General features: G+C 46.5%; 1 protein-coding gene across 4 annotated transcripts; it reads right to left on the minus strand.

The window, feature by feature from the left end:
* Positions 1-435: 435 nt before the first annotated feature.
* TIMELESS (timeless circadian regulator) lies at positions 436-27,308 on the minus strand. Of its 4 annotated transcripts, none has more exons than XM_082741799.1 (29): positions 27,146-27,308; positions 14,949-15,109; positions 14,646-14,799; positions 14,408-14,522; positions 14,249-14,311; positions 13,647-13,748; positions 13,310-13,465; positions 12,937-13,070; positions 12,651-12,738; positions 11,207-11,383; positions 10,529-10,746; positions 10,183-10,286; positions 9,866-10,035; positions 6,756-6,890; positions 6,506-6,657; positions 5,718-5,815; positions 5,506-5,626; positions 5,190-5,391; positions 4,791-4,936; positions 4,104-4,189; positions 3,900-4,014; positions 3,726-3,811; positions 3,357-3,499; positions 3,009-3,183; positions 2,860-2,928; positions 2,618-2,736; positions 1,422-1,647; positions 1,195-1,299; positions 436-1,055 (listed from the first exon to the last, which is right to left on the minus strand). In XM_082741799.1, exons 2-29 carry the CDS (start codon positions 15,043-15,045, stop codon positions 982-984), a joined length of 3,630 nt encoding a protein of 1,209 aa, XP_082597925.1. In that variant the 5' UTR covers positions 15,046-15,109; positions 27,146-27,308; the 3' UTR covers positions 436-981. The 4 variants fall into 4 exon arrangements, with proteins under 4 accessions (XP_082597925.1, XP_082597926.1, XP_082597927.1 ...); XM_082741800.1 differs by having other exon boundaries at positions 3,726-3,808; positions 27,146-27,302; XM_082741801.1 differs by lacking the exon at positions 11,207-11,383 and having other exon boundaries at positions 27,146-27,263.

Here is a 27,308-nt window from a genome sequence, read left to right on the forward strand (position 1 = left end):
GAATCCTTTACCTAGGGCTCTCCCTGATCTGAATGGTTATTTCCTAAATCTCTCCTTCACCCTACCTTAGCCAGAAACACAGAGCCAGAAAGCTGACAGTTTCCAAGAACTGGGAAGGACATGACATTTGCGATATTTATCCATCTCTTTCTTGCCCAGACATTATCCTTTACTCTGCCCCAAGCTGGCAGACTGGCTCTTGCTCCTTTTTGTGGCTCATGCTTCTTCCTGCTAGATACACTTGTCACACTGAAGATTGACCCTAGACAAAGGGTAGGGTACACCTACAGAGGTGAGAATGTTTTTGTGTCTTCTGTAGGGAAGGCAGGAGAAAAGGGATGGGTGATGGTTTCTTTTAATCCAAAGAGTTAAAAGTTCTTCCAAGAACATAGGTGGAAGGCTGGGGTACTTAGACAGATGGGCACATTAGATCAATGCTGGTGACTTTTAATTTAATTAAACACATTTCATTTAATACCAAACACATTCGTCATCTAGCGAGTACTGCATCCTAACCCTACCTCAACTGCTGGAATTAGGTTCAATCTGGTGTCTATGGGGTGATCACAGGAAAGAAATGAGGATGGGAGCATCTGGTGCCTTTTAAAACTGGTGCAACCCCCCGCCCCCCCATCATGTCACAAAGCTCCCCATCTGGTGTTATGACCCACCTCTAGCAGAAAGCCAAAAGTGTTCCAAGGTGCCTTCTATATGTTACTCACTTCTCCCATTTGCTAAGGGGCGCTGCTAACCCAAAGAAATGGACCCTAAAAGAAGAGGAGTAAGTCTCTGAAGAGCTACTGAGTCAGACTGTTAAAACTGGGAGAAGCAAGGAATGACTGCAGAGTTGCCCACTGCTGTTGCCTAAACTTCCTGAACCCCAGATCTGCTTCTGTCCGGTAAGAGAAGTTTTTGGGTCCTGTGTGACTCTCTGAACTCTGACTTAAAAATGGTCTGCCCTTCCCCGAAGCTTCTGGCTCCTCAGTCGCTCTCATCTTCATCCTCAATCTGGAACCGTTTCTTCTTTGGGATTTCTGGAGCTCTCGACTCTGGGCCTAGGGGAATGACAGGGGTGAGAAGAGAGAGTATCTAAATACGTTAAGGGGGAAGAAGGCCGGTAGTGTCAGTCTTCAGGACTGAGGAGAAGAGTGCTAAGGGTGAGAAGAAAAAGCAGATCCCAATCAGACACCCTACCTTTGCTCCTGCCCTCGTCTTCCTCCTGTTCCTCATCACTGTCTAGCAGCTGACGCTTCCTGGGTGCCATTTTCAGCTGTTCTTTTTCGCCAGCAGGCCCTTCCCCTGAAATGACCGTAAGAGGTCTGGAATTAGGGAACCGGGCCCCCAAATATTCTCAAAATACCCTATCAACCTTTGTGGTCAACATGGCTGGTCCATAATACCCCACAGGTAAATGGTCTTACCCTCTGGGGACTCCAGGCCGGCTTTCTTTCTTCTGGCTAACAGGAGGGCCCGTAGGGCCTGTGCACGGTACTCCTTTTGGTGTTCCTCTTCAGGGCCTTGCTCTTCAGAGACGGTAGGTTCCAGTCTTGACTGAAGTTTTCCTTCCTCCTCTGGCTGACTCAAAGAAGCTGCTATCTTCCGGAGCTGGGTAGGACTCAGCTTAGCTGGAATTCTCCAGAAGGTTTCCTACAGGAGCAAAAAAATTGAAAATGGGAGTGATATGGAAGGAGCAATCTCTAGTTCACCAGATCTTGACATTTTCACGAGTAAATACGACCCCACATTGGTGGAGGTCCACATCGGTTGTCAATTCTACTTCTCACTTATTTATCCAATGTATGCACAAAGTCTAACACAATGCCGGAGACATCAGAAGGTTCCCAGTAAATTCAGTTGTTAAATAAATCAACAAACAAATATCAGGGATCTAAAGGTGAATGAGATACGATCCCTGCTTTCAAGAAACCCACGATCTAGTGGAAGAAAGAACCAACATACTGTAACATCACGGGATTGGAGCTACATCGAGGGAATGAGCAAATCCCAGCTGCCAAAGGTCCTACTTTCACCTCAGTGGGGGAAGGAGTGGTAGGGACTGCTTCTCTGAGGGGACAACTGAACTGACTGTTGAAGGCTGAGTGGAGGTTCAGCCGGAAGATGGGTGATAGGTGAGTATCGCCTTGTATATGTGGTTGGAGACCTCCAGTGGAGGGGCTGGCGTGATCAGCTGTTTGGAGGTATGGAAAGTAGTCCTGAACAACGACGGTGAAATAAGGTGTGTGGGTGGCGTGGGTTTGAGGCTGTGAAGGCTGGCCCAGGCTCAGCATGCCCCCCAGAGGCTGTGGACTGTGTCCCACCAACAGTACAGAACCACCCAGTGCTCTGGACAGGGGGGTGATGTAATAAAAACCGTACTTTAGGAAGATAACTTGGGGGGCAGCATGTAAGGTGGAACAGGGGACTAGGGGATCAGAAAACATGAACAGGACGCCTTGTGCAGGAGCCTTAGTCAGAGGTGACCAGTAAGGAGGTCAGAGACGGCAACTGCAACAAGGAGGAAGAGATGTACAGTTAAAAGAAAAAGAGAGAGAGAGAGAGAGAGATGTACAGTAGCAGCAACACGCCCCGTGGCTGGAAGTGGAACTGGTGTTTTTACCTGCCCAGAGGCAGGAGGCCGAACCCCTAGCTTGCGCAATAGCTGTTGAAACTGCTCATTTTCCATCGCTTCCTCGTTTTCTTCTGTCAGTGGCACCAAAGGCACTGCCTGGGAGCAGCCTAGGACGGGGGCAGTAGTCATGTGGTGAGAGTCAGAAGCTAGAACCGGTCGTCCTCCCCAGGGCCAGGTCTCTGGCAGCCTCCAGTATCCTCAGCCCCGAAAACCGTCCTCTATCCACTCACCATCCTCTTCTCGATCGTCTGCTGCTCGAATCAGACAGTTCTGGAGCCACAGAAGGGGAGCAGAGAAGCCTACGGCAAGTAGGGAAGCTTAACATTGGCTCATGCTGCTAACCCCTCCACTGGGACACGTCTCCAGCCCAAGCGCTCACCTTCCTGAGACAGGCTTTGACCAAGGGCTTCGGTTGAAAGGACTGAGCTACCCTGGGCTTGCCCTGCTTCTGAGTCCTCCTCTTTCTCTTCACCCTCGTCGCTTTCTTCCTCTGGCAGGTTTCCTTCTTCCAGATCCTCCTGGCAAACATCTTTCCGGGACTCTTCTCCGTTAGGCTAAAATTCAGTGGGGGTGGGGATGGAGCGGAGTCATCTGGAAACTGAGGGTACCCGGCCAGAGGAGCCTCAGGCAGGAAGCATGCAGGTGAGCAACCCAGCAACCAGTGAGGAGCACTTGGGGTGGGGGCGGTGGAGAGGGAGGGCCTGCAGAGCCAGGGAAGGAGCATTACCAGGCTGGAGGGCGCCAACTTCTTGCGGCGTTTCTTATACAGCTCCCGCCGCTCGGCTACCACTCCCAGAGCCAGCAGCTTATCCACGATCCGGGCCCGTGAGCGTCTGGCAGTGATATTCTTCATGATATGACCCAGCACATCTACAAAGAGGGAAAGCGTGTAGAGCGGCAGCGGAGAGGGAGTAGTGAAGGAGAGCAGAGGCCTTTGGAAAGAGGCAAACTGAGTGAATTACTCACAAATGACACCACAAATAGAGTAAAGGGAAAGAAGGGATGGGATAAGCCTTCTTCGGGACTAGGAGGCAAGGGCAAGACAGGGACAGCTCGGCTCCCATCTCAGAGGCTTGGAAGCCGCCCCATCACTTACCATCTGAGTCCTGGAACTCCTCAAAAAGCCGCTGCAGCTCTAGCTCCTGATCTTCCGTCCACAGTACAATATGGGTTCCTTTCCTGCTTAAGGAGGTGTCAGTGGAAGAGTGGGCCCCAGAAGCAAACGGAGGACCCCTTATCTCAATGCCCCCCAGAGCATATGAGCCTCTACCTCTGGAAGTCCTTGACGCTGTCAGCCAGTCCCAGCCGTACCAGATGGTGGATGACCTGCTTGCGTGTTCGAGGCGTTTTCAGCTGGGCCAAGATGACGTCCACCACATCCTGACCTAAGGTGGAGGGGGAGTGAAGCAGTAAAGAGGGGTCCTAGAGCTCCTGCTGCTCACTGCAGAAATCTTCAGATCTCAAGGACTCATACCTTCCACATCCCGATGAGCAAGGTACAGTTCCTGAAGCTGGGCCTCCTCCTCTGGGCTCCAAATAGGGGGTCTGCGACTGGAAGATCTAAACGGGGCAAGGAGAAAGAGAGCATGTAGGATGTTGGCCCCGAAAAAGGAGACCACAGGCCCGATTTGGTCAGCTCTAAAAGGAACAAGGGCAACGCAGGGAACTCAGAGAAGCCAGCTAGTGGATGTCTCCGTGCGCTTCCTTTCCCTCATTGTCCTTCCACTTAATGAACCCAAAAGTCAAATGAAGAGACTTTCCGAGTTGGGCCTGTGGAAGCAGACACTGCAGGCGCTCAATGGATATGGAAAAAGGAGAGGAGCTGAGTTCCAGGAAAAGAGGGCAAACAGTTCCACGAACCCTCATAGTTGCCCAGCACATTTTGGGACAGGGCATATAGGGACTTTCTCCAAAGAGCCAAACCCCACTGACAACTGACTGCCCCCCACGAAGGCGGGTGAAGGAAGGAAACCAGAGTAGAAAGGAGACTTAGGATCCAGTCCCATTTCCTCTCTTGAGTGGTCTCAGGGAAAACTTGAGGGCTTGTTTTTTCACCTATGAAAGGGGAAGTCCTACTAACTGATCTGCAAGCTTCTCCAGCTTTGACACTCTGTGCCCGTGTCGCCCACCATTGCCCATCTTTCCCCATCTTCAAGCTCACCCGCCATCCAGAGAGCCATAGCCCTCGGCCATCTCTCGAACCACAGCTGTGTTTTTCCAGAACAGCAGCTCCACAAAGGCTTTCTGGTTGACGGCAGCCAATGCAAAAAACTTGCCCAGGATGTACTTGGCGAAAGTCACCAGCTCCTGGGGAAGAAGGAGGCTGCTCTGAGACCTCTGGCCTCAATGTACACATCAACCAGACCTTCTAGGTACTTTCTCTCTATCTGTCCCCAGCTGCCCCTCCTCCCTCAGACTATCTTCCAGCCTCCCTCAATCTGTCTGCCTACCTCCTCACCGTTCTGTCACCTCTCAGCACGCTTTCTCTCCTGAAGACTATCCTTTGTGACCCTAGAACTGCCCTAAGCCTCTCGGTCCCCACTGCTTGGTGTGTCCTCACTTGGTAGGCCCCAGCGGCTGGGTCACTAAGCACACGGTTGAAGAGGCAGAAGAGCGAGAGCTGGAAAAGCAGGGCTTCCATCTTGAGGTCATGGGCCAAGCGGTGCAGCATCTTGACCAGGCAGTGGTTAGTGTGGGCGCTGTTCTGTCGGTAGCTCCGAAGCAGCAGCACATAGGCTCGCACGACAGCTGAGCTCGCAAAACTACACCGAGACGGGGAGGCAGAGCGGGCATCAGCACGAGAGGGGTGCCGCTCACCCTCCCCCCAGCTCTACGATCTCCACCCTGGGGCCCAACTCTGTGTGCTCGGCCCGCACCGTTTGAGGTAGTCCAGGAAATTAAATTCTTTCTCTGACACCTGGACCGCTTGCAGCTCTTCCTCCTCTTCTTCCTCCTCCTCCTCTTCCTCTGCCCCTTGTTCCTCTGGCCCCTGCTGCCCTATAGAAAAAACGAGACTTATCAGGTCTCTGTGACACTGGTTCTGGAGAAGAGCTGGAAGGAAGGGGATGTGAAGAAAGTGGAGACTCACGGGGGAGCGGGGCACCAAGGATTTGTTTCAGCAGCTCGATCTCTTCCTCTGCGGAAATGTCTTGAGAGCCAAACACATCTCCTTCTGGCCATACCTCCCTGAAGCACAGAGGAAAAAAAAAAAGACCTTCGTCAGCGGGGAGTCGGAGTTATCATTTGAAGTGGGTGAAGAAATATGGACTCAGCTCTCATCTGTCAGCCAGAAAGAGAATGCAAACTGTTACCTCAAGGATGAAACAAAGACTCTAGGGAAATCAGCCACACTGCAACCCATACCATAAGAACAAAACGCAAGCAATCTAAATGTGTCACAATCAGTTGAACAAATGTACATTTCACACTGCCATTAACAATTATGGCAATATGTCTCATGAGAAACGATGCTCACAATAATACTGAGAAGTAAAAAAAAAATACTATAAAACAGTACGTACAATATTTCATTCTTGTCAAGGCAACTCTGTATGTCTATAGATAACACAGGAGGAAAAAGATGACTCATCAAAATGTTAAAGATGATTACCTTCAGCCAATAGAATTATCTGTATTTTCTCCCCAATTAACTGTGCTCGCTGATATTTCTCAAAAATAAAATAAAAACTAAAAACAGACCCCCCCAATAAGCCAAATGAAATTGCCCAGGATTCAGTGCTCAGTACAGAGCCCCTGTGCTTCTCATGGGATTTCTCTCTTTGGAAGACAAAGAACCTTGGACCACAATGAAAGCCTCCCTCTGCCTCCAAAAGCCCAGGAGTTGGATCCAGAAGGATGTGGGGGCAGGGCTCTTACCGGGCAGACCTAAGGAGGGCCAGGGCCTGTGGGGCCTGGCCAGCCAGGAGACAGTCTTGGATCCGCACCATGGCTTCTGCCCGCTGCTCTTCCACTGGCACCTCTGAGGCCGCATCAAAGGGAACCACGGAGTCCAAATTGAGCTCTGGATCCTAGAGTGGGATTAAGGCTATGAGAACAGAGGAGGGAAACCCAGACAGCCTACCAGCACACTACCCTAGGGAAAGGCAGGGTTTCTGCAACTACCCACCTGGGCACAGCACTGAAGCTGCTCGGCCAGGGACAGCCACATAGCCTCTAGTTCCCCTGCACTAGAGGGGACATCTCCAGATGCCAGAGGCTGATCTAGGACCTTCTTTTTCTTCTTTCTCTTCTTTCGTTTGTTCTATGGAGAAAGAACTGTTGTTAGGATGGCTGGAAAGCTAAGGAGATGTTTTCCTGTCAATGTCTTCTCTATTCATTCATTCATTCAAGGTCTGAATTAATTAATTCAATAGTCACAGAGTGACCATGTGCTATTCATAAGCAATAGGGAAGCAAGAGTGAGCGGTCTACTTCCTTGCCCTTGAGGAGCACAGTCTAGTGGAGGAGACAGGTGTGTAGACAGGTAAAGTATACTACAGTATGGATAAGGCCTAGAGTATGGCTGGGCATAAAATGCCAGAGCAAAACATAGGGATAGTACTTGACTTATTTCTTGGGGTCAGAGATTTCCCCAAAGCAGTGATATCTTAAGCAAGTTTACAGAATGAACGGATTTGCTAAGAGGATATGAAATTGTATATGAAAAGGCTTCGTAAAATGCAAAGCCCTATGGAAACATAAACTGTGTTTTTTTCTCCTGAAAAGCAGGAAAATGAGAGTCAACACCTCACCCCTGCTCCCCCAAATCAAAGCTGTGAACCAGTTTGGGGCATAAATAGAAGGACTAGGAGGCACTCGAGGTTCACGCTCTATTCAAGAAACTCATAACACACCAAAGGTTAGGAACATGAGCTTCGGAGCCCGACAGATGGGGACCTAAGTACTGACACTAGCCACTAGCAAGACCTCGAACAAGCTGCTTCACCACTGTGTGCATGTGTCCTGGCAAGACTGCAAGGATGACATGAAAGCCTTAGCACAGTGTCTGACACACAGTAGATACTCAATAAACAGTAATACCAGGGCGCCTGGGTGGCTCAGTGGGTTAAACCTCTGCCTTCAGCTCAGGTCATGATCCCGGGGTCCTGGGATCGAGCCCTGCATCGGACTCTCCGCTTAGCAGGGAACGTGCTTCCCCCTCTCTCTCTGCCTACTTGTGATCTCTCTATCAAATAAATAAAATCTTGAAAAAAATAACAAAAAAAAAAACAATAGCACCTAGCATTTCTGATAATGCAATAGAGCCCTGAATGTAAAAATATCTTTTCTCAAGGTCTCACTGGTACTACTGGCCCTTTTAAGTCCAGTTCTGACCAAATTTTAAGCCATAGCAAAAAGAATTACAGAAAAATTTTTACAAAGCAGAGTGCCTGAGTCTTCAGGATACAAATTCATTGAGATTTTCTTCTTGTCTTAGACTTTATCATTTTTTTTTCAATCACGGTAAGTGTATTCTTTAATCCTCATCCTTCATTTCCCCCAACCACCCACCCACCTCCTCTCTGGCAACCATCAGCTTGTTCTCTGTAGTTAAGAGTCTGATTCTTGGCTTGTCAGTCTCTCTCTTTTTTCCTTTGCTAATTTGTTTTGTTTCTTGAATTCCATATATGAGTGAGATCACGTGGTATTTGTCTTTCTCTGCTGAATTATTTCACTTAGCATTATACTCTCTAGCTCCATTCATGTTGTTGCAAATGGTGATTTTATTCTTTTTTTTTTTTAATTTTATTTATTTATTTGAGAGAGAGTGTGTGAGAGTGGAGAGGTCAGAGGAAGAGCAGACTCCCCGCCGAGCAGGGAGCCCAATGTGGGACTCAATCCCAGGACTCCAGGATCATGACCTGAGCCGAAGGTATTTGCTCAACCAACTGAGCCACCCAGGCACCCCGATTTCATTCTTTTTTTTATAGCTGAATTATATATATATATATATATTTTCCCCTGCCCCGCTCCGTGGGGAGCCTGGTTCTCCCCCTCTCTCTGTCACTCCTCACGCCTGTGCTCACCCATGTGTGTGCTCTGTCAAATAAATAAATAAATGAATCTTTAAAAAAAGGAAAAAAAACAGTCACATGCTCCACTGACTGAGCCAGGAAGGCACCCTTTGTCTAAGGCTTTTAATTTTTTATTTCATTTCAGGCTTCTTTTTTTTTTTTTTTTTTAAGATTTTATTTATTTATTTGACAGACAGATATCACAGATAGGCTGAGAGGCAAGCAGAGAGAGAGAGGGGGGAAGCAGGCTCCCTGCTGAGCAGAGATCCTCATGGGGCTCGATCCCAGGACCGAGATCACTAGAAGGCAGAGGCTTAACCTGCTGAGCCACCCAGGTGCCCCTCGTTTCAGGCTTATATTATAATACCATCTTAGGGATCTGGCAATGATATGAGCAGCTTGAGTTAGTCTAACAGTTACTAATACAGAATGAGATTCTAGACCTCCTGGCTTTTTTTTTTTTTAAGATTTTATTTATTTATTTGATGGGTTGGCAGGGGACAGCACAATCAGGAGAACTGTAGGCAGAGGAGAGGCTTCCCCACTGAGCAGGGAGCCCAATGCTGGCCTTGATCCCAGGAACCAGGACCCTGGGATCATGACCTGAGTAGAAGGTAGACACCCAACCGAATGAGCCACCCAGGTACCCCTAGACCTCCTGAGTTTTAACTTAGGTCTCCTTCCATGTCACTACAATGCTTCTGAAGTATAACCAGGAAAGATCACAGCATAATTACTAAACTCTAAAATTATGAATCCCAGGCGCCTGGGTGGCTCAGTTGGCTGGACGACTGCCTTCGGCTCAGGTCATGATCCTGGAGTCCCAGGATCAAGTCCCATAGCAGGCTCCCAGCTGCATGGGAAGTCTGCTTCTCCCTCTGACCTTCTCCTCGCTCAGGTTCTCTCTCACTGTCTCTCTCTCAAATAAATAAATAAAAATCTTAGAAAAAAATAAATAAATAAAATTACGCATCCCCAGGATTTATATGCTTTGCCCATAATAGGTGTTTCATAAATATTTCCTGTGAATTAAGATATTTACATTACATTGGAGATTAATTTAATGAAAGCAGGAAACTGTATTAGACTCACAGAGGCAACATCAGCAAATCCCTTGACCAGTAGTTCTCATAGGTCAGCTCAAGCTACAGAAATATGAAAAGAGTTCCCTGTGCTCTGCCCCTCCCTGTGACTCTTTCCACATCCCAGGGCTGTCCAGTACCTGCACAACCAGGTTCCCACGGCTCCGACAGAACCGCTCCAACATCTTGAGGAAGAGGTGAGTGGTTTCCACCAGGTCACGAAGGAAAGAACGTGGCTGGCATCTCTCATCAAACTTTCGGAAGAGTGCCAGGAAGAGTTCTCGGTACTCCATCACATAGAATATGTTGTCTAGGAATGGGGAAGAGAAAGGAATGGAAGGATTGGTCTGGAAACTTTGGGAAAGAGAGAGAGACGGATGAAGCTGGAACTGGAAAGAATGAGAATATAGTTAAGAGATGGGAAAGGCCAGGATTAGAGACCAGGCCAGGGCCTTACTCTTGATGATGCGGCTGCTCTCCCTCACAGCCTCGTCTGGGGACATGTCCATCTCATTCACTGTGGCCAGCAGTTCCTGATAGGCCTTCAGCGCCAGGTGCATCCTGGGAGATGAGGTGAAGAGGAAACACAGAGGACAATTTAGGAAGTTGGCCTGTGGAAATAGTACCACTCCTACCCGTTCCAAAAAATATTTCATCAAAAACAGTAACCCAGCCTGTCCTTGCTCCCCAGCCTAATCACCTTAATCCTGAAACAGCAAGGAAAGTACCACTCAGAATTCAGGCACTCAGATTCCCAGCCTGGCCAAGATGCCCACTTTGACCCCAATTCTTGTCCCACTCACCGACGTGCCCAGGAGGCAGCTTCCTTGCGGTCAGTCAGCATCATCTCATAGTAGTTGGTGAGGTTCTGCTCAATGAAGTGGAAGGTACGGACACTGAGGGTCTCAGAAACCAGGCCTGGCCGGAAGGAGGCAGCTCGGTTGAAGGCCATGAAGAAAGCCAAGGACCACATGTAGTAGGTCTCGTCATGCTGCTGAGCCTTCTCCCGCAGCAGGTGATCCTGATGTCCAGGAAAAAAAGACCACGTCATGACTCCAGGGCTTCCAACTTTTTCCTCACCTTACAGGATGATGGGATAGACTCTGGACACCATTGTAACATTGTAATATTGATTCCAGGATTTGGAATTTCCAGCCCTCTCTTGTTCTCTCCAGGTCTTTCCTCTTCCTCTGGGAATTTCTCTAAGCCTCTTTTTAAAATTTTTTATTAATTTTTAAAATTTCTTTTCAGTGTTCCAAAATTCATTGTTTATGTACCACACCCAGTGTCTAAGCCTTTTTAAAACAGCCCCAATAACCCACTCCTCCCAGCATTCTCACCATCTCTCAAGGGCACCCTATACCCCGCCTGACTTACTAGTCTACACTCTGGGATCAGCCTCCCAGAGGCTCTTCGCCAGGTCCCCTTCTTACCCACCACTGGCCCCATCACCTCTCTGTTCCACCTTCCCAGGCTCTCACCTTCACTGAGCCCATGAGCCGGTTATAACAGTTCTCTAGGAACTCAGAGCAGAAGTCTCTGAGGAAGAGTCTCACATTGAGGGCAGAGCGGCGCTGAATGGACAGCTCCCGGGCAGCTTGGCGACGTTTAGGCACCCTTCGGGGCTGCTTTCCCAAATCTGAACTGTAGTTTCGGAGCTAGAGGTGTAGGGTGGGGAGGTCAGAATTACTTCCCACCACCACCTTCCCCCTGCAGCTTTTTCCACATTCCTACAATTTCCTCAGAGGAAGCTCTTAGGGGTGCCTGGGTGGCTCAGTTGTTAAGTGTCTGCCTTCAGCTCCGGTCATAGTCCCGGGGTCCTGAGACCAAACCCTGCATTAGGCTCCCTGCTTGGTGGATAGCCTGCTTCTCCCTCTCTCACTCCCCTTGCTCGTGTTTCCTCTCTAGCCGTCTCTCCCTCTGTCAAATAAATAAATAAAATTGTTTTAAAAAAAAGAAAGAAAGAAACTCTTAGAAGGTTCTCTCCCTCTGGTACTAAGTGAAGACATAGATAAAGACAATAATGCCGGAGGCTCAAAAATTTTTCTCCTATTGTCTCTAACTTTCTTTTTATTTTTTAAGATTCTCTTTCTTTCTCTTTCCTTCCTTCCTCCCTCCTTTCTTTCTTTGTTTTAAAGATTTTATTTATTTGAGAGAAAGAGAGGGGTGCCTGCATGGCTCAATTGTTAAGTGTCTGCCTTTGGCTCAGGTCATGATCCCAGGCTCATGGGATCGAGTCCCACATCGGGCTCCCCGCTCATTGGGAAGCCTGCTTCTCTGTGTTTGCTTATGTTCCCTCTCTCACTGTGTCTCTCTGTCAAATAAATAATAAATAAAAACAAAATAATTTTAAAAAAGAGAGAGAGAGAGAAAGAGAGCACACGCGCAAGAGCAGGGAGAGGAGCAGAGGGAACTGGACAAGTGGGACCCCTGGGATCATGACCTGACACTTAATGGACTGAGCCACCCAGATGCCCCCCAAACTTTTTTTTTTTGGAGACAGAGAAAGAAAGAAAGAGTGCACATGTGAACAAACAGGGAGGAGGGCCAGAGGGAAGGGGAGAAGCAGACTCCACACTGAGCGGGGAACCCAATGAAGCACTTGATCTCAAGACCCTGAGATCATGACCTGAGCCAAAGGCAGAAGTTTCACTAACTGAACCACCAAGGCATCCCTGTCTCCAACTTTCTAAGCCCAAGAACAAAGACAGTTTACTTCCAGAGATGCTTGCTTACTTTTATTTCTTTTGTATGATTTTATTTTTAAGTAATCTCTATACCAACATGGGGCTCAAACTCACAGCCCCGAGATCAAGAGCTGCATGCTCCACCGATGGAGGCAGCCAGGCGCTCCCTCCCTTACCTTCCTTCAACTCTCACCCTCAACTCCACAGTGTTCCCACCCGGGATAAGGAGCATACTCACGTTGTGGAGACCTTTGTGAAAGATGAGGTCCCTCTCCCCAATGGATTTCAAGCCTTGGACAATGTAGGAGCCCCCAAATCGAGAATGCCTGCAGTAAAAACAATAGTCCAGGGTGATTCCTCAATTCTCTGGAAGCTTTATCCCCATTCTCTCTCATCAGCACATCAGAGCATATTATGACTCCAAAATGTTATCTGGTCACCACTGTCTTAGCCTTTGGCCCAAGCCCTCAGCCTTCCACACTGAAGGGCTGGGGACAGAGGGAGGGCACCTCCCTGTCACTCACCTGTTGCCTCGCTGAAGGGCTCGAGTCTTCTTTTCTGCCATCTCTCGCTGGCGTAACACCTCCAGTTCTGCCACATCCGTGCTTCGCTCCTGCGCTAAGCGTCCCTGTCCTACTCCCGCCAGCTGTTCAGGGTTCTAGATTCAGAACAGAGAGGAAGAGTCAGAAGGACAGTCATTCCTTATTCTAGGTTCAGTCCTGCTGGGAACAGAAGAGGTGAATGAAATAGAACTGTTGAAGGTAACCCATACTCAGGACATGGTCACCTGTCACCCACCTGCTCCCAGATAATTCAGTCACCGTTTCAAGAGTATGTCTGGCTACACAGCAGAAAGTACATGGGTGAAGGGACTAGAGAAATACGCCAGGTTCTCACCTGGTCACGAAACATAAGGGAGATAATCTCTAGCACATGCAGGCTCCACTGTTGCTCAGCGGGTGAGCTGGCCAGAAAAAGAAGTAGGTCATCCAGACCACTGAGGTGAATTGCCCAGAGAAGCTGGTCATGGACACTGGCGTCATCGTCGATTCTCTGGGGAGTGAGTGATAAGGAGAGGAAGACAGGTCATTTGGTTTCACTGCCCAGCCTTGAGGTTCTCCAACTCATTTCTTGACCAAGGTTCCCCCCCTAACTTGTCAGAGGGCAGAAAAGCAAAAAAGGGCAGCTCACCTTAACCAAGCATAAGAAGGCATACAACCCAAAACCCTCTCACCTTCTCCTGATCAAGGTCAGTAGGAACATGGAGAATATTTCTGACCAGCAGCAGGATCCGTTCAATCAGCAAGTTATCTTCCTCTTGCCGCTCCTCCCAGCCCTAGTCAGATGGATGGTTAGAGGCAAAGACTCCCTGTGGAAGGCAGCCAGCATCCACCCTCGATAAAGGGCAGAAGCCCAGAGAAGAACCAGGATTAAGGGAGAAAAGAGGGGTGCCTGGGTGGCTCAGTGGGTTAAGCCTCTGCCTTTGACTCAGGTCACGGTCTCAGGGTCCTGGGATTAAGACCTGCATCAGGCTCTCTGCTCAGCGGGGAGCCTCCTTCCCCCACTCTCTCTCCCTGTTTCTCTGCCTACTTGTGATCTGTCTCTGTGTCAAATAAATAAATAAAACCTTAAAAAAAGGGGGGGGGGAGGATAAAATAGTACAAGCAGTCCTGAGGCAGCCAGAGACAATGGACGGGACCATGTATTGCCAAGGACTAGGACCGTATCTCCAAACTCCACTGTCCTGACAATGACCAGCCAGCCTGGTGCTCTGCCTGGAGGAGGAGCAAGGCACTAAGAGTCTCCTGGGATCCTGGGAGGTGGACCCTCACTCACCAGCTGCAGCAGCTTATACAAAGTTTCACTGAGGACTCCAAAAGCCTTCTCACTGGCAAAGGCCTATAAAATAGGGGAATGGACCTTAAGTGGTACCCATCCTCCCTTTTCCTACCGCCCCCAACTTTGGCCCCAGGGGGCCCTGAAGGAGAGCCTCACCTCTTTGTAGGCCTGCAAGTAAGCTAGCACTTGCAGAAAATGGCGCCGGAAGCTAGGCTCCTTGGGCACACTGCCAAAACAGAGCAAGGCTGGTTGTGTCAAATTCACCATCAGCCTGGGGAGACCATGAAGGAAGGAGACGTTGTTCAGTTTCCTCACTGGGGTCAAACGCTGAAATCTATCAGTTCAAACGCCAAAGGCTGGCACATCGTAAAATGGAAAAAGCTGGGGAACCAACCTGATAACAGCATCAAAAAGAGGCTTGTCCTGGCAGTGCTGGGTAAGCATGGGTAGAAGGTCACTCTGCAGGATCTGGGCTGCCCCCAGCTGTCGCCGCACATCGCGAGTATCATCCTCATGCCTCAAGTACCGGATCAAATCCTTCACACTCTCTTCAGGGACAGAATAAACACTTACAAGAACCCTGGAAGAAGCTCCATCCTGGCCCCCAGGCTACCCATACCCACAACTGGAGAAATTCTACAGACCTCTGCAATTCAAGCAAGTTTATTTTTACCTGTTTCCTCAAAAAGGTACTCACCTAAGCAATCTGGTTCCTTGTGGTAAGTGTCTCCCTCTAAGTACCCAAGGGCACTACACGTGGCTAGAAGTTCACAATTCATCATGTACAAGTCCATACACCAGTGGAGCAGCCGAGAGAGACAGATGGTAGGTGGAGACAGGACTCAGCAAGGAGGAGGCCTGTAGAGACAGGGAAAGGTAACACATGGAGGGTCCTCTCCACGAAAGGGACAGGGGAACAGAAGAGGACCCTAATGCTCAGAGTATTCTAAACAAGGTCCTCAAATGCTTCCCTTTTGTCAAAAGTACCAAAAGTCTTATGCCTAGTTCTAGGGAAAGCTTAAATGAAGGCTTCTACCTCATCAAAACCAAGGAGACCCCAAGCCTAAGAATTAAGCATCTGCTCCATACTCTAACTTGGATCTAAAACTATGGAAACAGCCTGTTTCAGAGTCAAGGTAATATATAGAAAGAAGGGCTGGTCAGAGAAAGGCATCAATCCTGACACTTTCAACCTCAGCGAGCTCCGTAACCTTCTGGAGGAAGGGTGGGGCAGGGTGGGATGAGCTTCCCTCTCCTTTAAGGCCCCTCCACCTACCACAGCCCCTCCACACACCCTGTCACAGCTCTGTGTACCACAAGAGCTAAGAAACACAATGATTCTACTTAGGATCTGACATTCCTAGGAGTCCAGAGGCTTCTGAGGCACTGGGGATGCAGAAAGTTCCCTCACCATCCTCCCCAAAGTTACTCTTAAATTTGGGGCATCTTAGTAGAAGCTAGTGTCTAACAGAATAGGTATGGAAAAGAACTAAATAGAAACCGGTTCTCAGAAGAACCATCTTCCTTTTCTAAAGCTTGTCCCTTTTGATTAAGATCCCTAAACCCTCATCAGGTAATCAAGTAGGCGGAGATCCTGAATCTTGGATGTTTCAGAACCTGACCCTAATAATGCAGACATACACGCACACATTATATTCACTAACCTGTTCCTGTGAAAAACTGGGAATGTCCTCAGTCTTGTCCCCTTGGCATATTCAGCTACACTGTTCTCAGGCCTTGGCAGCTTCCTCTGAAAAGACCTTTCCCTGTTCCATATAGCCACTTCTAGCCCCTGACTCCACCCCTGTTCCCCAAGAGTAAATGGGTAGTGTCCAAAGGACTAAGGTTTAATGCCTGATGTTATCTCCTTGCATTTATGTAATTGGTCTGCTTCTCTAGGCTACATGCTACCTTTCTACCCACACACAGTGTTAATCTACTTTCTGAACTCTCAGCCCAGCAAGAGTGAGCCTATAAAACACTGAAGGACTAGAAGTCTGAAGGGAGACTTCTGGTTCAGTGCCTTCTCTCATGGGACCTGTAGCTCCTCAGACCTGGACTCCAGTGTGGTAGGTGCAGTGTGTGGGATCTCTGATTCTCCTGAGACACATCCTGCTTTTTCAGATAGGTTACTGGCGTGTTTACATACGTACACACACGGACACGTGCACACACACACACACACACACACACACACACACACACAGAAACACATACAGACTGCATACTTCCCTGTCTGCTCTCTCTAAGTGGCAGCCTAGGGAGCTGACAAAAACAAATAGAACAGTCTGTAAAGATGCTGAGTCAGCACATCCTCCTCGAAATAAGAGCCAGCATCACACTCTGGTACTGAAAGGTGTGACAGGGTAAAGCCTTCTAACAACAGAGACAAAGCTATGTCTGGGGGCCTCTAAGACATAACCTCATACAGTCCTAGCTCCTCTTCCCCGATATCTTTGTAGACTGTAGACCAATGTGATGTAAAGATTCAGTATTTGTAAAATTGGCCCCAACAGAGTACTCAGACGTCTGCTTTCAACACTTTACCTGAAAGGCAAAAATAGTGAGCTAGTAACAGCTACCTGCTACTTGGCTATCGAACTAAGAAGGGAAGGGGAAAGGAGATGGGAAAGGAGCGGTCCTTGCAGACTTGAGATGGAAAGAGGTTATGTAAGAGACCCAGGACTGCAGATTCTAATCCCCTGCAGGTTTGTTTTTATCCCCCGCTTGCAGTTCTGACAAAACCAGAGAGCAACAGGCAAAGCAGAGGAAGAAATGGGTCAGATGACCTAATGGAAAGCTCTCTGGTCATGAAGCAAGCTGGCAATGTTGGGCCTGTCCATTAGCACTGCAATCAAACAGCTCTCTTACGCATTTCAGCCATTCTGGGTGGAAACGCGCTATTAGGAAATCATCCAGAGACAGAAAACTTAAATAGTTCACTCTTCATTCATTTAACGAGAAACTACTCACTTTAACTGTCTGGTCTCATCTTCCTCTCCTAGACCACTTATACTCTGATTGTCTTATTCTCCTTTACTAAATATTGGCTTATGGATTTCTGAATGCACTCAATGTCTTTCATTTAAGAATGACTGGGTAGGGACGCCTGGGTGGCTCAATCAGTTAAGCTGCTGCCTTCGCTCAGGTCATGATCCCAGGGTCTTGGGATTGAGTCCCACATTGGGCTCCTTGCTCAGCAGGGAGCCTGCTTCTCTCTCTGCCTCTGCCTGCCATTCTGCCTGTTTGTGTGCTCTCTCTCTCTCTCTGATAAATAAATAAATAAAATCTTAAAAAAAAAATCATTGGGTAAAAACTAACACAAAGAACAGTACAAGGGTCACAGGGTAGGGTCAGGGTCCTGGCTTCTCTTCCTCCCTCTCTGTTCTTCACCAAGGCAGAGTCACAGAAAGGATGCTGTGACAGCCACGGAGGTGCCCACTCGGAGATTTCTCATCAAGAAAGAGCTTGTCAGGATGCCTGGGTGGCTCAATCACTAAGCATCTGCCTTTGGCTCAGGTCATGATCCCAGGGTTCTGGGATCCAGCCCCACATCTGGCTCCTTGCTCAACAGGGAGCCTGCTTCTCCCTTTGCCTGCCACTCACCCTGCTTGCGCTCTCTCTCTCTGACAAAGAGATAGAATCTTTAAAAAAAGAGAGAGAAAGAGAGAGCTTATCATTCAGCTGCAAAGAACGTGGCTTGCTGACAGCACCTCCAGGATCCACCCCAGCTCTGCGCTTCCTGGGCAGCCCCTCAGCGAATGATAAGCACAGGGGTCCTCAGGCCCAACAAGGACCCCTCTACCAGTCAGTCCTTGCTTCTGAGTTTCTCCCTGGCTTGGCCAAGACTGGCCAATCAGCTCTGTGGGCTGAGCCTCTTGCTGCCCTCCAACTTGCTCCCGCCTTGATCTATCACAGCACTCCTCACTCCACTCAGCACCTGCTCCCCAGAGGCGCTGAACTGACAGACACCTACCTCACTTCCATTACATGGTTACTGTATTGTAAGAAGTTTGTTAAGTTATATCACTGCACGTTGTAAACGCAGATGAATACAAAGTTAAAATAAAAATCAGTGGTTCCCAAGCCTCATGATTTCATGTATCAGTGTATGTCCCCCCCCAAACTGGAGAACCCATCTTCACTGGTAAAGATAATAAAGATAGGGATATTAAAAACAAACAAACAAAAACCAAATACTTTTTAAAAGCCCCACTAACATCTATTAACACCAGTGTTTCATAAAAGAAAAACAGCTTAACACACACACAAAAAGTAGATATTATATAATCTCAGCTATGCCCTTTCCTTTAAGGTACGTAAACAAGTCTTAATGAAAAACTCCCTACACTGTCCTTCTTTTTCTCATTTGACTTCAGACTGATAGAAATGTTATTACAGAGCAGTACTGTTCTGCTCACTGGCACTTAAGAATCATTGATTTATATATTTATATAATAAAAGACGGGGCACCCGAGAGGCTCAGTTGGTTAAGGCACGACTTTGGCTCAGGTCGTGATCCCGGAGTCCTGAGACTGGGTCTCCCCCATCGGGCTCTCAACTCTGTGGGGAGTCTGCTTCTCCCTCTGACCTTCTCCCCTCTCATGCTCTCTCTCCCTCTTTCTCCAATAAATAAATAAAATCTTTAAAACTAAAATAAAATAAAAGTCGTAAACCAGCCCAACAAAAAGAAAGTTCCCCGAAGACACGGTTTCATTTTACTGTTTATTGCTGTACCCCTCAAAGCCTAGAATATGCCTATAGAGAGCACGTTACATATTTGCTGAATGAATTAATTTTGAATTAATGGATTATCCTGGGTCATAACCTCTGAACCAGTGAGCCCATTTTGGAGATTATAACCCAAGAAAACAATTTAAAAAAAGAGAGGAAAACAAAAATAATACCTCTTCTTAAAACATTTTAGTTTATAAAATGTTTTCATAGCTTTATTACACTTTGAACCTCACAACAGTCCTAAGTGATAGATACAATCATTTCCATTTTACAGATGAAGAAACAGGCTCAGAGAGAATGAACATTTCAGAAAGATGTTTATGGATGAGTTATCTTTAATGGTGAAGGCTTGGAAACAAGTCAGGTATCCCAACCCTGAGGAACAACTAGGAAAACTTGATAATTTCAATAAACAATATGTCATATAAATAAAAACTAACTGCACACTAAAATTCAAAAGTTTATATTAAAAAATGGCACATAGGGGCTGCCTCGGGGCGAGGGGCTGACTCTAGATTTTGCTCCCTGCTCAGTGGGGAGTCTGCTTATGATTCTCCCCCTCTCTCTGCGCCCCACTCATTCAACCCACTTGTGCTCACGTGTGCTCTCTCTAATAAACAACCCCCCCCCCCTTTTAAAGATTTTATTTATTTATTTGTCAGACAGAGAAAGAGAGCAAGCACAAGCAAGGGGAGCGACCAGCAGAGGGAGAAGTAGGCTCCTTGCTGAGCAAGGAACCTGATGCACAGGATTCAATCCCAGGACCCTGGAATCATGACCTGAGTTGAAGGCAGATGCTTAACCAACTGAGTCACACAGGTGTTCGAATAAATAAAATCTTAAAAAAAAAAAAAAGGCTTAATTCTGATGCACAGACGAGAGAGAGTGGGATTTCCTATAGTTACCCACCCCCCCAAATCCTTTCCTCCTACAAAGAAGGAAAAGGAGAAACCACATGAGCTATTTCCAGGCTTGGACAGAATAAACAGAAGTCTGTAATTTCTCTTTGTTCTAAAATAAGAGCATTTGATTACACTTCCTGGATTTTCTGCTTTGAAAGCAATTCCTCCCATGTTGCCCCTTTCACTCACAACAGAGGCAAAACGGGAAAACCATCCATTCTCGTTTGCCAAAGAACCAATAGAGAAGGAAGAAATTCCTTTTTTTTTTTTTCCATTAATAAACTCTTGGATAGGTTTTTTTGTTTGTTTGTTTGTTTGTTTTGAGAAATGCAGTGGTTTCTGAACTGTTGGATTTCATAGATGGGTCTTTAATTTTTTTTTTTTTTTTTGGGTAACTAACATAAGGTTGCATACTTCACATTTTGTAACTTAAGGACACTTACACACACACATATTGCTTACTCTAAAATGGTTCAGCTGCTGTAGAAAATAGGCAATTCCTCAAAATGTTAAACACAGAGTTATCCTAAGACCCAACAATTCCACTCATAAGTATTTATCTGAGAGAAATAAAATGTACGTCCACACAAAAATGTGTACATGAATGTTCATAGCAACATTATTTATACTAGTCACAATGTGGGGAAGAACCCAAATGTCCAACAGCTGATGAACAGATTTTGTGAAATGCAGGGATAAACAAGAAGTGGCATATGTATAGAGTAGATATTTGGCAACAAAAAGAAACAAAGAGCTGATACATGGTACAACAGTGATGAAACTGGAGAACATTATTTTCGGTGAAAGAAGACAAACACAAAAGGTTACATAATTTATGTTCCATTTATATGAAATGTCCAGAATAGGCAAAAGCATAGAGACACAAAGTAGATTAGTGGTTGCCAGCGCCTGGGAGAAGGAGAGATGGAATACAGCTGGTACAAAGTTTCTTTAGGGGGTGATGAAAACACTCTAATGTTAGTGCTATTGGTTCTACAACTCGGTGAACTGTACCCTCTGCAAGGGTGAATTTTATGGTCTGTAAATTATATCCCAATAAAGCTGTTATGAGAAAATCTCATGCAATTACTATATATCCTATTTTCCATTTAAACATTAAAACAACAACAACAACAACAACTAAGAATAAAATCTCAGGATAAAATACAGACCATTGGGTGCCTGGGTGGCTCAGTTGGTTAAGCAAGTACCTTCAGCTCAGGTCATGATCCAGGAATCCCGGGATGGAGGCTCCCATCTGGCTCCTAGCTCCACGGAGAGTCTGCTTCCCTCTCTGACCTTCTCCTCTCTTACAGTCTCTCTCACTCTCTCTCTCTCTCTCTCTCAAATAAATAAAATCTTAAGAAAAATACAGTCCATTAAATTTGATAAACTAGAATTTATGAAAAAACTAACTATATTTTACTTTCACAGTTCATCAGAGACAGATGGGAACCTTGTCAAATACCTTAAAGCCAGCAGACCTGGACATTTAAAGGGATTTTAGTTACTTTTCCCACTCACCTAAGTACCAAGTGGTTCAGAGGAAGCACTATTCCTCTGAAACATACTTGCATACTTGTAGGCCTCAAAATGCAAGAACCAAATAAAAGCAAAGGATAATATATTAAATACATGTACTATTGAAAATAGAAAATTAACTCACTTCTTGAAAACAAAGTAAATCCAAACAAAAAACTCTGCCCCAAACCAACTCTAAGAACCAGCTCTGAGAATCATTAGTATGAACAGAATGACACTTGGCATTTGGATTCCAATTCTGACCAGTACTAAATTAGTGATCTTGAGTTTATGGCTTAACCTAAAGCTCAGTTTCCTTATCAGTCTACCGAGAAGATAAACAGGAATATTTAAATGCCATCATACATGGAAAGCAGTGCTTCTCAGAGCATGACATGCAGACCACTGCTGGTCCACAGTCTGCATCAAGTATAGACATGAAGCGTAAGCATTTAGAACATCTTACAGGGGCGCCTGGGTGGCTCAGTGGGTTAAGCCTCTACTTAGGTCAAGTCATGATCTCAGGGTCCTGGGATGGAGCCCTGCATTGCTCTCTCTGCTCAGTGGGGAACCTGCTTCTCCACTTCTCTCTGTGCCTACCTCTCTGCCTGCTTGTGATCTCTGTCTGTCAAATAAATAAATAAAAAAAAGAACATCTTATAGCACGTAAGAGTTAATGTTTGTTGAATCTAATAATTTTTTAAAAGATGCATTTCTTGAGGCGCCTGGGTGGCTTAGTGGGTTAAAGCCTCTGCCTTCAGCTCGTGGTTTATGATTCCAGGGTCCTGGGATCGAGCCCCGCATCTGGCTCTCCGCTTGGCAGGGAGCCTGATTCCTCCTCTCTCTCTCTCTCTCTCTCTGCCTGCTTGCCTCTCTGCCTACTTGTGATCTCTATCTGTCAAATAAATAAAATAAAGTAAAATAAAATAAAATATGCATTTCTTTATTTGAGAGAGAAAGAGAGGGCAGGGATGGGCAGAGGGAGAGTCCTAAGCAAACTGCACTGAGCACAGAGCCCAACATGGGGCTCCATCCCATGACCCTGAGACCATGACCCAACCTGAAACCAAGAGTCAGCCACTCAACCAACTGCGCCACACAGGCTCCCCTTGAATCTAATAATTTTAAAAACTCTATATAATTCTGTATTTTTTCCATGTTATTTTTCTAGTAATTTAATTTAGTTTAGGTCCTGAGTATCGCTAGATTAGATTACTCCACTGCTTCCTAACCTAACCTCTTTCCCTGCCTTAGTTACTAAGTCTTTTATAATATGGTTGCCGGATTTCACCATATAACCACTCTACCTAAAACCCTTCAATGGATACATAAGAAACTTCATAATGATTATCTCTGGGGAAATTGGGGGGCGGATGTCTGGGGTAGGAGAAACATTTATCTCATTTGTCTTTCACTTTAGCACTATTTAAATTGTTTATCATTAGTAATTAAATAGTTCCAGTGTTTTACAAAAGTGTTTTTAGAAAAGTACTTTATATGTCAATTCTAACTCAGTAAAGGCGGAGGTGGGAGAAAAAAGAAGGAAAAGTACTAATTTTTAACACCTTCGTGGAGGTGGGGAGGGGAACCTACTTGGTCCTTTACCAAGATAGTTTGAGAAGCACTGATTGCTACCAGGCACTTAACTGAATGCTGAGCACAAAGTAGAACTCTCAAAATGTTCATTTCCTCTCTGCCTATTGGACTCTATAATCAGCCACTAAATGCTTATGATGAGCCTCCAAAGAGAAAAGGTGCTAAAGGAACTTAAGAAATGTAGTTGCAGAAATAGAACCCGCCTAATAGAAAAGGAATAATATAAAAGACAAGTCAGGATAAGATCTAAGGAAGTGACACTGAAAAAAGTTTTCTGAAAAACTAGGGCTCTTTTCAGGTAAAAGTGGTCAAGGAGGTTTGGTCAGAGGAAGTGTGACTGGATTGGGGCCTTCGAAGGTTCCACAGTGTCCAGGCAGCTGAGAGGAGGTGGGGAGTTTAGGTAGAGAATGACCAGAGCAAAGGCCAAGAGGGAACCACTGTGGATAACTGAAACTGACAGGACAGCAGTAGAAAGGGGGGTTGGAACTGACTTTATGGGACAACCTTGTCTTTGTCTACCAATTCAAGGATTTAAACAAAAACCAAGAAGTCATTGAAGATTTTTGAGCTGAAAAACAAAATGATCACACTGGGGTCACACAGGCAGTATCACATAACCTGGTAGTGTATCACTAAATATCATTCTCTGCAAAGGGTCAGTCTTTTTCCTTTCATTGCATTCAACCCTACAAAAGATCCCAACCTCAGTTCAGTTCAACCATCCACTTCCCAGACTCTTGAACTTAGGTCTGGACTCAGACTTGCTGAAGAAAACCAAATCCTGCAGAATAATACACAATTACTGTGTACTCTCCAGGCTGACCACAGCCCTCAGCCCGGCCCAGCCAATCTTTTTTAGTGTTCCTAGGCCACTTCCTCTTCTCTTTCCCAAGGAACAACTGTTTCTAGCTTTCACCATTATCCTCAAGTCCCTCTACTCCACTGCTTCCCAGACCTTTTAGCTGGTTTCTCTACCCCCTTCCTCTGAGGAACTCAGTCCGTCATCAGACAAAGAACTCTTTCAACTTTCTCCACCCAAGCCTAAAAACGTACATATTTCAAATGCCCATCCAGACTTCTTTGCTTCTAATCTAAGCCCTCCATTTGTGATTTATCAATCACTTCCTGTCCCTTAGTTGGTTGTTCCTCATTTCTTTTCTTAAAAGATTTTGTCTTTTGCCGGGTGGCTGGGTGGCTCAGTCCTTAAGTGTCTGCCTTCAGCTCAGGTCCTGATCCCAGTATCCGGGATCAGGTCTGCATCAGGCTCCCTGTTAGCGGGAAGCCTTCTTCTCCCTCTTCAGCTCCCCCGTGCTTGTGTTCCCTCTCTCACTGTCTCTCTCTGTCAGAAAAAAATAAATAAAATCTCAAGAAAGAAAGAAAAAGAAAAGAAAAGAAAGAAATGAGGGAAGAAAGGTGGATATGTAGGAAGGAAGATTTTTATTTTTTTTAAGTAATCTTTACACCCAACATGGGACTCAACACACTGAGATCAAGAGTCTATCAACTGAGCCAGCCAGGTGCCCCAGTTGTTCCTCATTTCTCATTTGTTTCCGATCTTCTTTATATTGGCCCATAGAAGTTGCTCGAAGCCCTTCCATCTCAGGGAGGAAAAAACCCAACATAAGACAAAACCGTTCCTTAATGCCATAAGCTACTCTCCTTCTCAAGCACAGGTGGTCATAGGCCTTGGTCTTCAGTTCTCTTCTGGTCTTATTCTACATAGCCTCTTTGGGCAAACTCATCCATTCCCACATCTTCAACTACCATCTCTGAGTCATTAGCCAGCAAATCTCTACTCTTGCCATACTGAGGTCCCATGGTGTCAATCTCACATTCCACTAATGAATAGCATTCTCCATTTTTATGTCTCACTGATACCTCACATTAAACATGACCAAAATGGAGTATCTTCCCCCTAAATTTGTCTCTACTTCTATTCTGGATCTCTTTAGGGACTGACACTCTCTACTTGGTCATTCATGTAGGAAAGCTAGGCGTCATCCTAGATACCTCAAGTCATTAACTCAGGCTAATTCTACTTCCTTAACCTCTCCTATCCAACCCCTATAAACCCCCCCCCTGCTACTGCCTTTGTTCAGACCCTGAATATCTCTAGCTTAGGCTACTCAACCACTTCCTAACCTCCTTTTCTGCTTCTAGTCTTGTTCCCTTAAATCTATTCACAGAATGGTTACTAGATTTGGCCATACAACTATAACTACCCTGCTTAAAACCCTTCAATGGATACATAAGAAACTTCATGGTGATTGTCTCTGGGGAGAATGACGGGGGCGGGGCTACAACAGAAGGAAATATTTACCTTTCCTTTAGTACTATTTGAATTATTTACCACAGCATACACTACAAAACCAAAGTTTCAGCAGCTTCAAATGCCTACAATACAAGGTCCTTCATAATCTCCCCTGCTGGTTTTTAAGTTGCTCTCTCAAGTTACTCTTCTGTCCTGAATGCGCTAGAGTCTATCCTTTCATCTTTTAAGATTCAGCCCAAATTGTACTTCCTCCCAACTTTTCCATACAGAAGAGACCTCTCTCTCCTGTGTGTCTACTTTGTGCTGTAAATATACTTCCATCATGGTATCTACAGATCATGTTATATGTCATACTTAAACAGATTGTTTGAAATGTCTGTCTCCCTCCCTTAGCATTAGATTCCCTGAGGGCATGAAGTATTTCTTTCTCATCTCTGAATTTTCAGAGTCTAGTTACAGAATCCGAACTTACATGGGGTTGGGCTTGGACAAGAGTGTTTTGAAAGTGCTCATCGGTAATTCTAACTCAATCTCCTGTTAATAACTGATCTAAATTATAAACTCCTTGAGATCAGGAATCATTGTGACCAGCACAATGTGAATGATCAAGAAATGGTTTTTAAACTGGAATGGAAGCAGACAAGTCCTGAAATTGAGGGAGGAAGTGTTGGAACTGGAGATTTGGAGGCATCAGAATACAATGTGTGTGAAACTGTGGCAATAAATAAGCTTACTCAAGAGGGTCCAAAGTGAGAGGAGTTAGGAAGCCAGTGCAGACTTGTCACCCAGTAACTGCAGAGGACTCATTTACATGTGTTTTTCCATCTAGACTGTGAGTTCCTTAAGGTCAGGAACTCTATCCTATTCATCTCTGTCTACCTGTCGCTGAGCACAGTGCACAGCTTAGAACTTTTTACTAGGCTGTATCAGTGACACTAACAGAAGGAGGTACAATACTTCCAGAACACAAAGGAAGAAGTGACTACTTTGGCCAGGGCAGTGGGGGGCCAGAAATAGAGGTTTTCAGAGGGACAAATGAGCTCAGTCCTGAAAGAGAAGTTCATTTGGCAGAGAAGTAGTTCAAGTGGAGGGAACAGCAGGAGCGTAAGGCATGAAGGACCACAAGGCAGATACACCCCTTCCATGTAGCTGGGATTCGAGTGCATGGCACAGGAAAAATGTGGGCGCTTCAGAAAATTAGTCTGAGAGGATCAGACTGTGAAGGGCCACGGACGCCACCAAAGGATTTAAACCTGTCTGTGGGGGACCAGAGGGGAGTTTTAAATTTAATCTGAAATGACCAGATTGACTTTGTAAAAAGGCAATTAGTGGCAGCACGAAGGGCAGAGTAAAGAACCAAGACTAGGGGGAAGGAGCTTCATTAGTAGCTGACAGTCCAGCTCACAAACCCAAGCAAGAACTGTATCCTCCTTATGCCTCCCACCCGAGAGAAAGGAGCTAAAGAAACGAGAAATCCATTCTATAAACACCTAAGATTTAAGTCAAGCGAATTCCGATTTCCGACTCCTGCTTGGCGGGCTGCATCTGTTTCTTCGGGTCTGAAGAGGATGGAAAGTTCCAAAGTGGAAATGCCCGGGAACCTTCTGTTCTACCTGAGGGGTTCCACGCCAACCAACCCATCACAGTCGCACCACTGCACGAGGACCGGCTGTGCAGCCGAGCGCGGGGTGAACGCCGCGGCACCTACTGAACTCGGGGTGGAATTGCGCATGCGCGCCTATCGCGCAAGCCCCGCCCCCTGCCTTGAAAGCCGGTGGCGGGAAACCAGACGCAGCACTTCTCGAGGGTGCCCCCACGGTTCGGAAAGGACGTTGTCCGGTAGAGCCCTCTCTCCCCCACACTCACCCGTTCCCGGCCGGTCCTCAGGATCCCTGCGGAGCCAGCGGCCCTCAGGGGCCCGGCCGCAGCCTTTCCCGCCACCCGACCCGGCGGGACCAGTCCCCGCCTGCGCGGGGAGTTGGGCGGGCGAGCCGGGCTGGTCCATGTAACGCCAACCGAGCCGAGGGGT

The sequence above is a fragment of the Mustela nivalis genome, assembly GCF_964662115.1.
Source record: "Mustela nivalis genome assembly, chromosome: 7".
In the NCBI taxonomy this organism is placed as follows: Eukaryota; Metazoa; Chordata; class Mammalia; order Carnivora; family Mustelidae; genus Mustela; species Mustela nivalis.